Genomic DNA, 16,378 nt, shown 5'->3' with positions numbered 1-16,378 from the left:
AGTGGAAAGTGATTAGCACAGCCCTCGGGCTTGCAGGGCCTGGGATCAAAGGCCTCCCGCTGGCAGCCACTGATGAAGAACACCATCCATTATCTTTGTGCCTGATCGCTTCCTAATCTCGGCACTAGCTGTTCCCGCAGTTCCTCTTCTGGATGGCAGGGACTGAGAGATGGGAGGAACAGGGGAGCAGAGCAGGGACTGGTGTCTGCACTTGAATTCCAGTGTAGCATCCTGAGGGTGAATATCCTTCTGGAAGTAATAAAAGACCTGTATTATGAGGAGAAAAAACCACCACACTTGCAGTTGTGTTTTGTTTGGCTCACCTTTGGCTGTTTTTTTTGTTCTTCTGCACTGTCAGATTCTGGGTCTCGCTCTAAAACTGCACCTTTATGCCCACAGGTAATAGGAAACCAGGGTTTCAAAAGAAAATCTGATGCCATTGCAAGATAATAGCAGTTTCCTAAATAAATGTGTGGTTGCCCTGGGGGTTAGGTTGTTACCAGATGCACCTTTTCTTGATTGGTGAGAACAGGAGATGACGCTTCCTGGAGTATAAGTGCAAGAGAAAACACGGGAGCACAGATAAGCACAGCAAGCAAGCCACCTGGAAAGAAGACCTGAGAAGGTGTTAAAGCAGCTGCCATGGCGTTTGGAATGCTAATCTATATTTTGCTGAAAGGTAGGTTTGGAAGAGGCTTTTCTGTGTTGTGAGGTGCCAGGGTTTGTTAAACAGAAACAAAGCCTTTCTCCTTCTGAGATAGGTGGTGGGGTGGGAGGTGTGCAGAGATGTAGGAAGCAGAGCTACTTCAGCCATTTGAAACCTGGATGAAATTTTAACTGATGGGGTGTAATTTAGACTCTGAAAATAAGCTGCTTGAACTGGTAAATAGGTGTAAGGTTGTACTATGCTACATGTATCTATGCTGTAAATTGTGCAGGATAATAGAATGGAAAATAGGATGAATTTGTGTTTTGGGACATTTGCAAGCCATCATTTGTTGTCCCACAATCATAATTATGCTGTGTTAAAAGGAAGTTTGAGGCAAGAGTGTTTTAAATGAATTGTTATTATATTGCTGCCTTCTCTGGGGTTTGTATGAAGTGCTTTCTGGGTGAAATGAACCTTGAATAGATACACTGAGTTTTCTGTTCCAGTAAGCATCTATTTGCATTACACAGCAATGGGGGCACTGAGTGAAGAGTCCGCTATTACTGCTTCATCCCTCAGCACGGACTTACGGATTAATTGGACAAAAAACAATGCTGAAGGTATTCGTTTTTTGTTCTGTTTGTCTCTGTTAATCTGTCAACTGGGGGAAAAACCCAACCAACAAAATAAAACTTCCACCAAAATCTGTGATGCTCCATCCCTTGGACACTGTGGGATTTGTGAGACAAGCTGATTTCTTCATGGAGCCTTTGAAGCCTCTCTGGAGTAAGGGCTGCCACCCAGCTGGGATAGGCTCAGCAATGAGCAGCTGAAGGATCATTGAACTCAAGTTTAGTCATGATTTGAAGGATACATTTTAAGGCTGATGTCCAATTTCTGTTACTTTCGCCTGGTGCTTGGTTTCTGTCTGTCCTCAGCACGCACCTGAATGCGCGGAAGTGAGAAGGAACAGGCACAACGTCAAGCAATGCCTGTCATGAGTTGTTACTCAGTAGTTTCTGTCTTTGTTGCAGTTTTGCTTTTGGCTGTCTGGGCTTTCACAGCTCTCATCTGAGTGCTGGCTCTCTCTTCTTCCTTTCTCTTTCCTGACTGAAATGTGAACTCAGGCTCTTTTACCTGCCAACCTCTGAGAGCAGAGCAGTGTTTATCCTGCCAGCTGCATTGATGTTACCTGAGATGCTGGTGATGTCATTGCTTTTGGAGAGCTGTGCCACCTGGGAATGAGGTTTTGGCAGGTCAGTAAAGGAGGAGAGGAATCTAACTGCGATACTTTTTAGTGTCTCTGTACTTTGAAAGGCATATAAACCTGCATACAAATAATCTGTCAATTCTAAGTCATCACAGGACGTCTTCCAAGCCTTTTTTAGTAGATCCATAAGCTTTTTATTATGTTCTCATAACAAGTCCAGCTGTTTTGTTTTCATTTCTGATCTCTTGTAGTGGCAGAGTGTGACATATACATTCATCCACACACATACTTTGTGTGGGTTCCTTATACATATGCACATAAAATATGGATACACACACTTGTATGCATGTGAAATAGGTAAGGTGTTGGTTTTTGACCACAGTACTTTGGTTTATCAGTGCAGCACTGTGGTCTGGTTTAGTCTGTGACATGATTCTTGCTGAGCTGCCTACAGCAAACAGGAGGATAATGAAGTGGAAATACCCTGTGGCTTGTTAAGTGCCCTGTTAGTGTTGTTTCTAGAAAGCAGGAGCAATGGGTCATGTTTCAACAAAGAGGAGGCATATTTACAGGGTCACAGCCATGTCTGCAGTAGTCTGTGAACCTTTGTTGCAGCTGGAGCTGTGGTAGTCAACTGGACACCGGCATTTTCCTTTAAGAGAATTCCACTCAAATGTAGTAAAGGAGGCTCTGGAGCTGGGACTGAGCCCTTCCCTGCCTCCTCCTTCCCACTGCCTTTCCTCCCTGATGCACCATACTTGTGGACTGAGCTGTCATGGTCTAACTGGCTGACTCCTTTTGTTGCCAGTCTGTTAGTTTTGGCAAGCCCAGGCTTCCAAGTACCTGTAACCCTGATTTCATGTCAGGTCTTGCCAGGTGCATCTCTTTGAATGACTCAGTTGCAGGCAGCTGTCAAGTGCTTACATGGCATGTTTCTCTCTCCTCATGTGACATGAAAGGGCACATGGACCTGTTTATTCAACAGCTTGTTTAGGATCTAGGCGGGCAGTATGATAGGAATTAACATAATGCTCTGGGGCAGGCTAGGAAATCATCCTTTTTGTTTTTGAGACTCGTTCTTTCAGAGGTAATTTGTGCTTTTGCAATGTCAAAATAATTAGCTCACGGAATTTTTGTGTGTAGACTTAATAGGTGATGTTACCCACAATGGACCAAGCTGTTCCTCCTGACAGCGAAGAAGGAATGTGCTGGTCTGTGGCAAGTGCTTTCTAGGCAGGCTGCTGCTCTGGGCTGACCTGGCTTTCTAATGACACTGGCACTCAGGGAAAGGGGTTCCTGTGCCTGTGCAAAGCCAGGTTTCCTGCAGGTGTGGGTAGGTGGAAGTCTGCCACCTCTCGGCAGAGCTAGCATGAGCAAGGAGAGATTTTGGGATGTGGCAATCCATCTGGTCAAAGTTGGGGTAGAGGTGGCTGGGGATTTTGTGCCTCTGGGGTGTGAATTTGTACCTTCCTCATGTTTATTTTCTTTCTTCCCCTCGTGGAAGAAATGGAAATGAAAGGCTAAACCTGTGCAAAAGACACCTTCTCAGGGCCTAGGAGAAGAGCAGTACTTTGGGCAGTGGGAAATGCTGGCTGAAGTCTCCCATTGAAGGATATTTTTAGTGGTTTTCCAGTGCACTTTGTGCTGAAATGGTGATTCAAAACAGTTGGTGCCTGAGTGTTTGAGGAGGCTCCTGGAAAAAGCGTGCATGCGCCATTGTCTGTTTTCTGAAACTCTTCTGTGGAGCTTAGGTAGCTGTTCTGCAGGTACTTTAGACCTAACCAGAGTGGGCTGTTGAGAGTCTCTGGCACCCTGGATCTCCTTGGCATGCTGAGCCCTGCAGCTCTGCTGCCCACATGCTTTCCTTTGTGCTTTCCTCATCAGAGAGCAGTGTACAGTTCTCCTGTGCAGCCAGTAGGGTCATCCATCTCTTGCCCCAAAATATATCTTTTCATCCTGAAAACTGCCGTTTCTTAACTCCTTCCTTAAGTCTGTCCCACTAAGGCCTGGTCCTTGGCTGACTCTGCTCTTAGCCAACAAGCCTGTCTCCAGAGATTGTCAGCAGCCTTCCCAGAAGCAGCCCAAAAAGACCCAGAGCTGGACACTAAACTCCTGTTTAGCCAGCACCAACTTTCTCACTTGCATTGTGTGAAGAGAAACTTGGGGGTAACTTTTTCTCTGTGGAAGGATGGCTAAGATGCCCTTTTCTCAGCCATTAGAAGTTCATTCTGAAACAAGGGATGCTTCTCCCACCTCTGTAGCTTTTCTGAGGAAGTGCAGTGAGCCAAGGTGTCATTTTTTCAAGCAGATCTGAATTGTCACTTGTTCTCTCTAGGTCTCATGCTAAGCTGGGAGTCTGGTTGCTCTCTCAGCTTTGAGAGACACTGTTCTCAAAGGAATTGTTAGATCTGAGTGTCAGTGATAGCATCATGCCTTTTGGGTGTCCAAAGCACATCATTCACAGCTCAAGCTGAGCTGCTCTAGTGAGAACAGCTGTTTGCCATTGCTTGTCGCCTCGGATAAAGCTGCAGAGAGGAGAAAGGAAAAAAACCTCAAAAACTACTTAGAGGAGCACACAAAGGAGGTTCCTGCAGTTAGATGGTTCAGACTGGAATTTGGGAATTTAGGGGATTGGTGCTGTTAATCCTGAAAAGTGTGTGGTGGGCTCACAAGTTGTCCTCAAGGAGGCTTAAGGCTTGTGTGTGTGGCAATGATTCCATGATTGTACCATCTTCAGACCCTGATTCCGCGCTTAGTCAGAAAGGAAGGGTTCTGCTTGCTGTACCTTTGAGTCACCTTTGTTGGGTAGACCTTGTCACCTTGCTGCAAGATGTTATTTTTGTTGTGGTTGTAACTGAAAGCTGCTGTTGACATGCCCTCTGTTAGGAAATCACCTTCAGCTGTCACTGATGCAGTCCCCTGAAATAGCAAGTCATTGCTTGGACACCCCACCCCACTAGTGATTCCTGGAACTGGGTAGAGAGACCAGTTGGAACAGATGCCTGCAGTGATGGCAAAGCTTTGGAGCTTTCTCCTCACCTGCTGCACCCCTGTTCCTGTGACTTCTTTATTCCCATTTGAACCACTGTGAATAAGGAAATAAGATAGTGTTTTCTGTGTGAGAAGTGTGCTTGCTGACCCAGTTGTGTAGAATTCAGCACAAGTTCACAACCTTGCTGGCCATGGACTGTGCTTTTGCACAGCTAAACCAACCAGGCAGTCTTGGCACCTTAAAACTATCCTGGGACACTCAGCTAACATTGAACCATGGAGAAGGGAGGGGAGGGAGGAGTCCCACCATTCATCTTCACCCAGAGCTGATAGGCAGGAGCACCAGAAGTGCAATAGTTTGTCTTGGGACAAGGAAAAATTAGCTATTAATTGAATCCAGCCTGGGAAGGATACTGAGAGTAATTCAGTGCTCTCCTTGTGTCCTAAACCCCTGTTATTACTGGGGAAGTTTTTCTGATTGCATTGCAGATTGGATAGTGCTGATGTTACCCTGTGTGAATCTCCCATAGTAATTTCTGTACATGTTGCTCAAGAGCAGATGATTTATTTGCAGTTAGTGCTTTCTCAAAGCTGTGCTGGACTGTCTGGGAAGCTTGCTCTGTTCAGTGCTTGACTGAACCAGCTCACGGGACACCACACAGTAAATTGACATACGAAGTGTTTGCTGCACGTTGTCTGTTCTGCTCCGGGTGTGAAAATATGTTCAAACAATATTCTGTCCTAAAAGTAACATGACTTTGTTCTGTTTCACAGTAGATTATTCAGAGCAGCCAAAGCTCTTGAAGCTGATGCAGACCTGCCTTGAGGAGCACCACAGCTATTGTATCAATGGGCTCTGCGCCTTCCACAGTGAGCTGAGGAAGCCCATATGCAAGTAAGGAATGCTACCTGTTATACCCTTCTTCAAAAATGGCACTGGTATTGATTATTCATGTGCTGCATGTGCAGCTTCACAGTGCCAGTCAGATATTTGCAGGATTAAACTTTGTCACAGACCTGAGTGCTGTGGTGTTTCAGGACTGCAAACAAGGCTGCAGTACTGTGCTAGTGGAAAACTGAGGAAGGGAGAGGGGGAATTCACAGCTTTGTAGGTCACTGCAATGGTGGCATCTCAAATCACAGCTGATACTGGAATTAGTAGTAGAGGAATCAATAGATGTTCACAGTGAGTATTAAGAAGGGAACAGCACCTTCCAACATATCAGCTCTAACTGCCTTATTCCACAGCTCCATACCAACCAGAACCATGATGTCCTTATAGTTCTCTAGGATGCTTAGTGCGCAGCCTTGGCCTCTAGAGACATAACAGCAGCTGAGGATCTGCAGAGCACCGTGCTCTTGGTCTGCACCCTGCACAACCAGGGGATGTTTAGACTGTGTTGCTGCTGTGACTGCGGTACTCAAGTGAGCTTTAACCTAGATAAACTGGGACAACTGGTAGTCTTGGTGGAGGCAAGAGGTTCTTAGTGAGCAGCAGGTTCAGCCCCTCCTTGTTTAGACTTTTTGTGATATGTTAGAAACTGATGGAAACTAATGTTTCATTTTCTATTTCAAATACACAAGCTCTGAATGATTTTTGCGTGATGTATTTATTTTGTAGGTGCCTTGCTGGTTATAATGGAGAGAGGTGTGAACATTTAACACTAAATTCATATGCACATAATTCTTATGAGCGCTACATTGCTGTGGGAATTGGGATTGGAATACTGACCAGTGGAATACTCGCCATCATCTACTGCTATGTAAGAAAGAGGTATGGGAAATCTGGAGTCTTCTGATTACATTGATCTGAATTTCAGTGGGCAGAGTTTTAGGGGCACTGGGATTGTGTCCTCACCTGCTACTAATCTGTGGTGTGATTTTCAAGGTACTAACTCTCTATACTTCTGATTTCTGATCTACCAGTGGTGCAGTTGTCTGAACTGTGGGGCTCCTCTGGGCTACCCAAGTGAGTTAGGGGACTAGATTTTGCTTCTGTGCAGGCTGCTGCAGTTTCAGGTTTGGCTGATGCAAATCACATGCTGGTATCTGCTTCAGATGCAGGAAACTGCAATCCCCCTACAAGGTGTGTGTGGGTGAGACGGCGCTGTGAAGCCCTATGCTGGAACTCTCACCGGTTTGCCTGCTGAGGAGGAAGGCCCCCGCGCCATGGGACAGGTGCCCCAGCCTTGCTGAGGAGATGAGCCCGAGGAAACGGCAGAGGAGCGTGCCAAGGGAACTCCTGCAGCACTGACAGGCTCTGGGTGTGGTTGAAGAAAGACTTCCTCTCTTGGGTGAGGGTGGATGGTCCCCAGGCCCAAGCAGCTGAGGACACTGCAGGCATCTCAGCACTGTCCTGTGCCTAGTGTTTGCTCTGGGGGAAGGACTGGTTGGTTTTAGCTGTTTTCAGTCATTTCAAGCACTCGTACAGTGTTCTGCTTTGGTCTTTCGTGTGTTCTGTTTGGTTTTGTTTTCTTATTTTTTCTCCTCTGGAGGATAAGCACCACCTCCCTCATAGTGGAGCTGTATTCTGGACATCATGTGCTGACCACTAACCATTTGGGTTCTGATTTTGTTGTCTGCTGGCTGTGTGTGGATAAACAGTCCTCTCCCAACCCAATGGTTACCCTTGGTGGGCTGGGCCACGTATGGGCTTCTGGTGCCATAAAGGACAACAAATGTTTTGGACTGAGGAAAGTGTCTGGTTCTCAAAACCATTCTTAAATTAAAATATAGAGACTAGGCCATTCTCCTGGAAAATCAGACCATGACACCTCTGGGCATGGCATGTTCTTATTGTTTTCATAAGCAAAGCAACAGGATGCCTTTCTCAAAATGGATTGTGGAGTGTGATTGTGACAAAGAACTGTCTGCTTCCCAAACATCCTACAGCAGGTCCTCAGTTCTGTGGAATTTCAGGCAGAACGTTGCCTTGCCGCACCCTAATTCCTGCACAAGACTTGAATTCCTAGAGAAGCTGGAATTTTGATATGAAACTTCACTACAGTTTTTCCCAGGAAACAGACTTTCTCCATTCCATTTGCACATTATGGGGACATTGTAACCACTCAAATAAAAAATTATTTTAGGGATTCAGTTCCACCCTGGACTAACAGATTGCATATCGGATGCTTGGTTCTATTCATCTTATCTACAAAGAGTTGGTAAGGTACAAAGATTTGGTTCAAGGAAAAGGGAAGAAAATTGGTTCTGAAGATGATGGCACTAACTGGGATGTCTCACAGACAGCTGGAGTGTTTGCCGTGCTGATGTGACTAGAGATGGCTTTCAGACATTTTCATTTCAGCTGTTGCACATTGTAGACTCATCTGCTGTGCTCAGCCATCTACCAGCGAAAGGCAATTGGTACTTTGAAGTCTTGTGGAGTCATATTGGCTCCAAAATTCAGGTGCCCTGCTGAAAGCTCAGCTTTTTGGTTATGTGAGTTAATTTTTACAAGAGGGATGCATGTTTTTGGTTGAAAAAACCTGTGTATTTGTGAGACTACAGTGACAATGCGGAAATGTGTATGAAAGGTGGGGTTTGAAAGGGTAAAGGTGCGTGTGGCTTGTCAACGGTCTGAAGTTCAGGGGCTTCTCATGTAGGCATCCTCATCAGTAGCTGAGCCATCTTGGCTCTGTGATACCAGTGAATAAAACAGCACATCACACACTGCTTGGAATCCCGTGTAACAGAGGGAGCAAGCAGCATATGCACACACAAAAAGGATTGCTGGTGAGAAGTGGATGGACACCACTCCTCTGCACATTGACACCATTGTATTCATCCCTCAGCCTTTTTGTCTTCATCTCCAGTCAAATCTTCAAATCTTTGCACTGCTTCCTTTTTTCCATTCTTCTAACCTTTTCTTAGGTTCCACTGCTGGGTAACTTGTGCTCGTGACTATCTTCAAGTCAGCTTTTGGTAGTGGCCCTATCATTTTGTGTCACACATATGTGGTGAGAGGACAATTAGGTATAAATTAGTCTGCACATCCTCACAAATGAAAACACCCTTCACCCATCTCACATGGAAATGGAAGATGTGCATGTCATTAGGAAAACACAGGTGAGAGATCCTGCTTGTTGGTCTCAGGAGAAAATGGTGGATATTTTCTCAGCTGAATATCCAAAGGATGAAAAGCCTCAAGGTTTTTGTCACATGAGTGAATCTGCCTCTCCCCAGTGAGTTGTCTCTTGTGCTCACACTGCTGGTGTTGGATTCACTTCCCAAGGACCAACCCCTCTCCTTTGCAGAGGCTGTCTTGGAGCAGACACGCACCCTACAGAACTGCCTCAGGGGGTCTGTGCACTTGGCACACAAGTTCTAAGGGCATGAGTTGGAACATCTGGACTTCACCTTGCCCAAGGAGTACGTACTGTTGGAGAGATGCATTTTGATTGCACGTTCTCTTACTGATGTTTGTTACACCTTTTGTGTACCAGAGGCCATGCAGGTGCCCTGCAATATGTGCAAGTGCCTTTTCACTGGTTTTACTCATTGCAGTGAGCCATTTTGTACCTACAGCAACATCCTCTGATTTTTTTCAGGTTTGGTTACTCGTAAGTGAAAAGGAAGGTCTACTTAAGGGCCACAATTCAGCAGGAGACTACATAGTGAAATGTTTTTCTAGTTGTCTTTCAGGCCCAAGGAGGCTTTGGAAGTGAGAGTTTGCTGGTATTTTTTTGCCAGTGGAAGGTGAAGCACCAGGTAAGCCTGTGCTATGCAAAATGAGACTTGGTGTCAGGACAGCATGAGAATAAAATAGAAAGATGATGATGGGAAGAAGGCAAGGCAGGAAGGAAAAGAAGGTGCTTGCTTTATTTTAGTTCTCTTTTTTCCAAGTGGAGTCATGGCTTCCAGCAGAGTGTTCCTCACCCCCTGGGTGCTGTGTGCCCACCCTGCAGAAGCACAGCCTCAGAGCAGGCCCCAGCTGTGTGTGAGGCATGGCTGCCTGACTGACTCACGGTGCACTTGGGCTGAGGGAATCTGCATGGCCTCACATTGCTGCAGGGAGTCAGCCCTGCTGAGCCCTTCCTTGATAAGTGACAGATGCTGCCAGCCTGGAATGGTATGCTGCTGCTTACGGTGCTGAATTTCCTGCAGAACTGGCCTGTCAGAGGATCAGGATCATCTTTCCTAGCTCATTTATCAGGCTCACTTCTCTTTGTGTAGTGGCATAATTAAGAGAGTCATAAGCTTCTTCTTCCCTTTCCAGCTGCACGTGCCAAAAACTGTCATTTCAAGAGGAGCTTCTGCTTTATGTGACTTTTAGGTAGGGCTGCTTCAGCTGTGGGAGGCAGCAGCTTAGCAGGGGCGGCAAACTAGAGACATCAAAGACCAGGATATTCCTTTCTCAAGGACAGAGCACTTGCCCTGTGAATGATCCAGGCTGGTGGAACCACACTGGCTTTTGCTGCAGCATATCTCTCACGCTGGGTTGCCCTTAAGCTACCCAGCCCTGAACCTGCTCCACTGGCATCTGCAGCCACTGTGCAGGTGTGCTGGGCTGCCACTGGAACATCTTCCCTGCTTTCAGCTCCCATTTTCTGCTCAGCTGTGTGGGTGGCCTACAAGTTTCCCTGATTCCAGCAAGGTCTGTTGCAAACACTGAGATGTAAGCCTGGGGACAAGATGGCTTTAAAGACATTTGATTTGGTTTTGGAGGGAAGTGTAAGGAGTTGAATTGATGCTCTGAGTGCACAGTGTCCCTGTCCCTCCTGCTGGCTGGGGCACGCTGGTGGCTGGCACACAGGTAAGAGACAGTTTTCCTTGGAGGTTTTCTGTTATTCTTAGTAGCCCACAGTATATTTGGAAAATGACACACCAGGGTTTGTTCTCCATCCCACTTACAGTAAAAGTACAAATCTCATTGGTGCTGCTGCAGCAGTGCAACCCTGTACTAAGAACCAGCTGTGAAACTAATCGCTTCTAAGTGACTCTCAACTTCATGCAAAAAAAACCCAAAACAAGACTGAACCCTCCCCCAAAGAACTCACTCCAACTCTCCCCTCCACCTCCAACAAAACCCCAAAACCAAAATCAAACCCAAAAAATCATATTCCTCTTGGCAGAAGAGCTTTGTAATTCTTTGTACCTGTTATATGTTTTGTTTCATTTCTGGTCCATGAAATACACTGTAGCATCCCACAAGGAGAAGGCTAATTTGGTAAGGCAATTGATTTCATAATTAAGTTCAGAATAACTCCTGTCACCCCCGAAGGTTGCAGTTCTTAATGGATTGCCTTTAGACCATCCCTAGGAAGCAAGGCTTTGAGAATGATGTTCATTATTCTTCTGTGAGTTCTTTTAAGAAATGGTGCTTGGGTAGATCAGTAACACAGTAAGTGTTAAGAGACAGGAAAGATGGGTCAGATTTGGTAACATGCAAGTTTGAGGGCAAACAGCTAGAATTTCTTTCTGAATATTCATTTCAGTTCTCTCTTGTGTGATATGAGTGCAGATTTACTATTTGTGTTTTAACTTTTAGAGCTATCCTGAAAAGTATCATGGCAAAGTGTGTTAGAGAGCAGACAATGTGCATGATAAATAATCTGAAGGATTCCGATTCAGTCAGCTCCAGCCTTGTCAGAGGCAGGGTCTTCATAGCCCTGCTGATTTCAGTGAATGCTGGCACGGAACCCAGAGCTGGCTGCTCCCTGGTCTGTGTGTCACAGAGCTCTGGTGTGGCTGCTCTTACCTGTCCTGAGCCTTGCTTGGAGAAGGGAAACGCCTGTAGAGGTCCCTATTGTACTGCAAATCCAGGAAACCGCTTGGGACTCCTCCTTTATGACCCAGTTGAGGAACAAAGGCAAAAAAGTGCAGGTACTCATTAAAATCTCAGTGTAAGTAGTCATTAATTATCATGACAGCAATAAAATCTTGTACTGTGACTAGACTTGGGGCTGCTCCTACTCTCCCTGAACTGAGTGGAAGGGAGAGCAGGTTCTGTGAGCAGCAGACCTGGCTGAGCTGGAGGAGGTGTGGATGAGAGGGGACTGTTCACTGGGCTGCTCTGCGAGCTCTGCTACTCCGGGCCCTTTGGCTCTTGGCTGTGCAGGGAAGAGCTCCCTCCCTCTCTGTGGCTGCCAGGGTTGGGAGCTGGGGCACAGGCTGGGTTTGGTTGAGAGCAGGGTTTGACTTGGTATAAAGCCCATGGCCTGTGGGTAAGCAAACCTCTAAATGAGAGGTTGCTTGAGTCAAATTAAAATTCTAATTCCGTTTTTCATAAGTATAAACATAAAAATAGCCCATGAGACACAGTTTCAACAGACAAATTAGGGTTAAAACTGCTCTAAATGCTTATTCTCTGGAGCAGTTTGGGATGAGCTGAACTTGGTAGTTGAGGTATGTCTTGCATAGCCATTCTGGGGGAATTTTCCATTTGATGATTTGGGGGTTTTGCCCCATTGTGGAATTAGGGCCATCTGTGAATGGTCACCTGCCTTAGCTCTGGGCTCAGTTTTCTAGTTCATAAAAAGGTTAAAGGTACCCAAAGGCGAGGTTTTGATTCCATGTCTAAGGCCAAGTCACTTAAATGCTAATTTTTAATCAAAACTTCTTGTTGAATTTATCTGGTTGGTATTGGCAAGGAAGTTTCCTTGTATAGATTCCCCAGTGCCATTTCTTTGCCTTTCTATGAAGGTGTTTTGTCCTTTAATAAGCAGAAACACAGTTTACTGCATTTTCAATACCTGATATTCAAATGCCAGCTGTGTTTCCTGGCTAGGACTGAGCAAAATGTGGCATGGCAGCATTGCCCCTGTTATGCTCTTTGCATAAATCTGTTATGCTCTTTGCCCTTTTTATAATTGTTATTCAGGGTTTTTGGGGGGCACAGGGAATGCAAGAACCTTCCTTTTTCCTCCTTCTCCAAGGCTGTTGTGCAGAGAGGCCTCTCCACAGCTCCCTCTGGCAAACAGCACAGCCAGGCTCGAGACACCAGAGGACAGGGCTGAGCTTTGCAGGAATGTCTGAGTAACTTGGGCAAAGCTAATTTGTTTGACATCACTTCAGTACGTAAGGCTGTCTGTTTGTGTCCCATTGTTATGGCAAATCCCGCGATGGATGGAATTTTATTGACTCGTGCTGGCTGCTCGGCAGAGCCCGGCAGCGGGTTTGGCCGGAAGCACTGTTCCAGGAGCTGCCTTAATAGGTGCCAACACTGAATTCAGGGGCTGTGTGGCAATGTAGGGGGATAGAATATAAGAAAATAAAAATAGGGTAGAAAGTAATTTTACCCCTAAGGAGTTGCAGCTGGGCTAATTAGCAAAGACCAGGAGCAGGCCTGACTTTAACAGGCCACAGCTGTAACCAGTGAGAAGAAGAGTCTATAAAAGAGTGGGGTGGCTGGTTGAGAAGGGAATTGCAGTAAGGTGGTCACTTTGTGAAGAAGAAAGAGTCAGTGCTCTGAGGAGCAGCCCATGAGAAAGCACCAAGAAGGTCTGAAACTTTTGTGATAAGGAGACAACAGTATGGAACCCCTGCAGTAAGATGACCACACAGCCACAGCGGGGCCTCGCAGGGAGCTGTGGCAGCCTCGCCACAGGGAGGACCCGAGCGCTTCTCCTGAGTGCATCCCTGGTCTGCCGCCTCTGGGCAGGATGAGTCAGGAACACGGGCTGGGAGAGGGACCTTCGCTTATAGGCCGTGCCAGAACATGCAAGATGGGGCTGACAATTTTCTGCTTTTCCTCATATTTTTAAGTGGCTAGGGCATTGCATGTTCATGGGCGTTTCTTGGAGGGATGCTCTTCCGACAGGCAAACTCAATGAGGGCCTCCAAGTGACCTTGTCTGTGTGATTCTTGGAAACTCAGCATCTCAGGTACCAAGTTTTTGGGTGCAAGTCTATGTAGTTCTGACACAGTAGTTCAGGAGCTTAATCTGCCTTGTGTCTCAGGATGGATGACTGCTACACTGCCCTTTCAGGTCGTCCAGGTTTGCCAAAGCAAACCAATGCCCCGGAACACAGGCAGGACTCCCAAGGAGCTGAAAGAGGAAATTCTTCTGCCCTTTCCCCTTGCCTTGTTAATGCTTCTCTTGACTTTGGTGTCGTGTTCACAACATGTCTTGTGCAAATAGATATGAAAGTTCTCCCTCAGGCACTTCTCAGCCGTCTCCTGAATTCCTTTCTCCATCACTAACAACGTTTTCCATCAAGATTACAGCAGGAAAAAAATGTTCTCTATGGGCTAGGTGCTCCCCTTTGCATGAAAAGTGTGTGCAGGAGCCAAGAAACACCCGGAGTTTCTTCCTGATTGTTCCCAGAAAGAATGGAGAGTGACGCAGTGGAAGGGCACGACCTTACACCAACACACACACTCCAAGACCTGCACAGAAGTGTCCATGACCTCAGCACGACAGTGAGGAATTTGGGGTGCCCTGACCCAGTTGGGTGTCCCCTTGCATTCCTCCCTGACCTTTTCCTTCTGGCCCAGCAGAGTTCCTTTCAGGATCATCCTTCCTGGTCTACCCAAAAGAGGTGCCTCCCAGGCAGGAGGAGGTGTCCTTGTGTAATTCAGGTGCCACATCCAAACTTGCAGCCTGAAAGGACTTCAAAAGGTTTGTAAAGGTGATTCCTAGTAAGGGTTGGTTTGATTCCTTTTTAAACAATGAAGCATTTGTGAAATGTACTGGTGGAATGGCTCCACTGAAGGCTTTTCAAGACAATCATAAAGTAGGGCTCTGTGATTTTCCCAGTCAGTTCTGGCCTAACTCCAAGCCCTGCTGCAGGCTGTAATAAAGCATTTGTTGCCTTCAGAGGGTGCAGACTCAGGCTACTTGCACTGCCTTCAGTCTACAGGTATTTAGGTGTTTATGACTTTTGAGTGCTGTGGGATTCTTAAAAATTCCTATTTGTTTGTGGTGATTTCTTGAGTGAGAAGCACCATGATAATCAAGAACAAGGTGAGAGATACAAGCCAAGGTGACAACAGTAAGACAACAGTAACAGCATGTACTCTGAATGCTACTTGAAGGTTAGAAACCCTGGGTGCGGGAGGAAACTCAGGGGCACTTGGTCCCAGTGTGTGTGTGTACATAGGCACATTTTGGGTAAAGCCTCTTCAAGTCCTGGTCTGCCACGAGGTTTCTGGGGACTGTGCATTGTCCATAATTTCAGTGAATTGAAGTGAGACTGTTTCTGTCAATACAAGTAGTCCTGTGTATGTGCATTGAAAGAAAACATGACACAGATGGGAAACTAGTTCCCTTTGTCTTCCAAACATTGGAGTACATTTGTTTAGGATTGTGCATTGCTTCATTATTTGCACATCCTTCCTTCAGCACTTAAGCTGTGTGCTGAATTCCTATTATGCCAAAGGATATTTTCTGTGATCAGTGTCCAGGTGACATGGAAAAGCATGGTCAAATATTGACCGGAAGTGCTCTCTATGTGTCTGATAAAAAATCTCAGACTTTAATGTGCATACCATACCTTGTGCTGATGAGGAGCTGAGGCTCTGCCCTAGTAGATATCAGGTGCTTCTGTAATGTTGAACAACAAGTTAGTCTTTATTTCTCATAAGAATAATCTTTGTTGACCCAGAGCTTGGGTTCATGCAGATCAGTACATATGCAGAAAGCCCTGCAGAAAGCATTCCGTTATCCTTCAAAGAACTCAGGGAAACCCAAATCCCACCACTGTGGGGTAGAGTTGGAGCCCCTGTGCCCCCTGCCCTGTCCTTCCTGTGGCCCATGGAAGGTTTGGAGTGGGGGCTCTGCCCTGGCACAGGGGGCAGGTCTGTATGCAAAAGGTGCAGATCAGGGCCTGCTCAATCTTCTTATTCTGCACCAGAGCTTTTGTCCAGCCCTATCCACACTGAAATTCCCCTAGGGTCTATGGTCCTGTGCAGAATGCAAAAATGATAATTGATAGAAATTACAATTAATATAAATAAGACAAATTACACTTCCATGTGATTTAATGCAAGCCACTGCCAGAGAAGTACAAGCAGAGCTTTCCACATATCACCAAGAGTGAGATGGTGCAAAAGCAGCTTGATCTGCTTCAGGTGGCCTGTTAGTTCAGAGGCTGGACTGAATGTGGTTCCTATCTCTTGTAAAGCAAGAAGCTAGCTGGGCACCAGGTAGGAGCAAACACGGATTTAGCCAGTGCTAAGGGTGAGCAAAGGGAATAGCATGGATTGCTGGGCTGAGCCTGCCGTGCAGAGGTTCTGACCTGTTCTGGAGGAAGGACACCCAGGGGACAGCAGTCATGGCATGAGAATATAATGACCTGATGGTTTTCCACACCTGAATTTCTCTCTGTGGTCACATTTAACTTTGCCTTCTGCAGTATGGATCAGGACTGCAGCATCAGCAAGAGGAGCCTGGGAGGCAGCAGTGCTGCTCTGGCTCAGCATCCACAGAAGAAGTGATCCATGAGAAGGGCAGGAGTGGAGCACAGGGACAGAGGTAGGAGTCCCTACCTCTGCACGTGTTAGATAAGTTGCAGACCCTGTGCTTGCCTCCCTGCTGCCATCACACAAATATCCAGATAACTACAAGGATGCCACGGGGATGAAAG

At 46.3% G+C, this 16,378-nt stretch overlaps 1 protein-coding gene across 1 annotated transcript in view; it reads left to right on the top strand.

The window, feature by feature from the left end:
- LOC132072633 (bifunctional methylenetetrahydrofolate dehydrogenase/cyclohydrolase 2, mitochondrial) overlaps positions 1 to 8,288 on the top strand; it is a 35,096-nt gene extending 26,808 nt beyond the window's left edge. The window contains exons 8-11 of the mRNA XM_059471080.1: positions 1,180 to 1,269; positions 5,625 to 5,745; positions 6,472 to 6,624; positions 6,909 to 8,288. Of these exons, the coding sequence (XP_059327063.1) occupies positions 1,180 to 1,269; positions 5,625 to 5,745; positions 6,472 to 6,624; positions 6,909 to 6,963 (419 nt within the window). The 3' untranslated portion in view covers positions 6,964 to 8,288. The remainder of the gene's footprint in view (positions 1 to 1,179; positions 1,270 to 5,624; positions 5,746 to 6,471; positions 6,625 to 6,908) is intronic.
- The last annotated feature ends 8,090 nt before the right edge of the window (positions 8,289 to 16,378 follow it).

Source organism: Ammospiza nelsoni, chromosome 4 (genome assembly GCF_027579445.1).
Source record: "Ammospiza nelsoni isolate bAmmNel1 chromosome 4, bAmmNel1.pri, whole genome shotgun sequence".
NCBI lineage: Eukaryota > Metazoa > Chordata > Aves > Passeriformes > Passerellidae > Ammospiza > Ammospiza nelsoni.
This window is presented reverse-complemented; position numbering and strand designations above follow the sequence as displayed.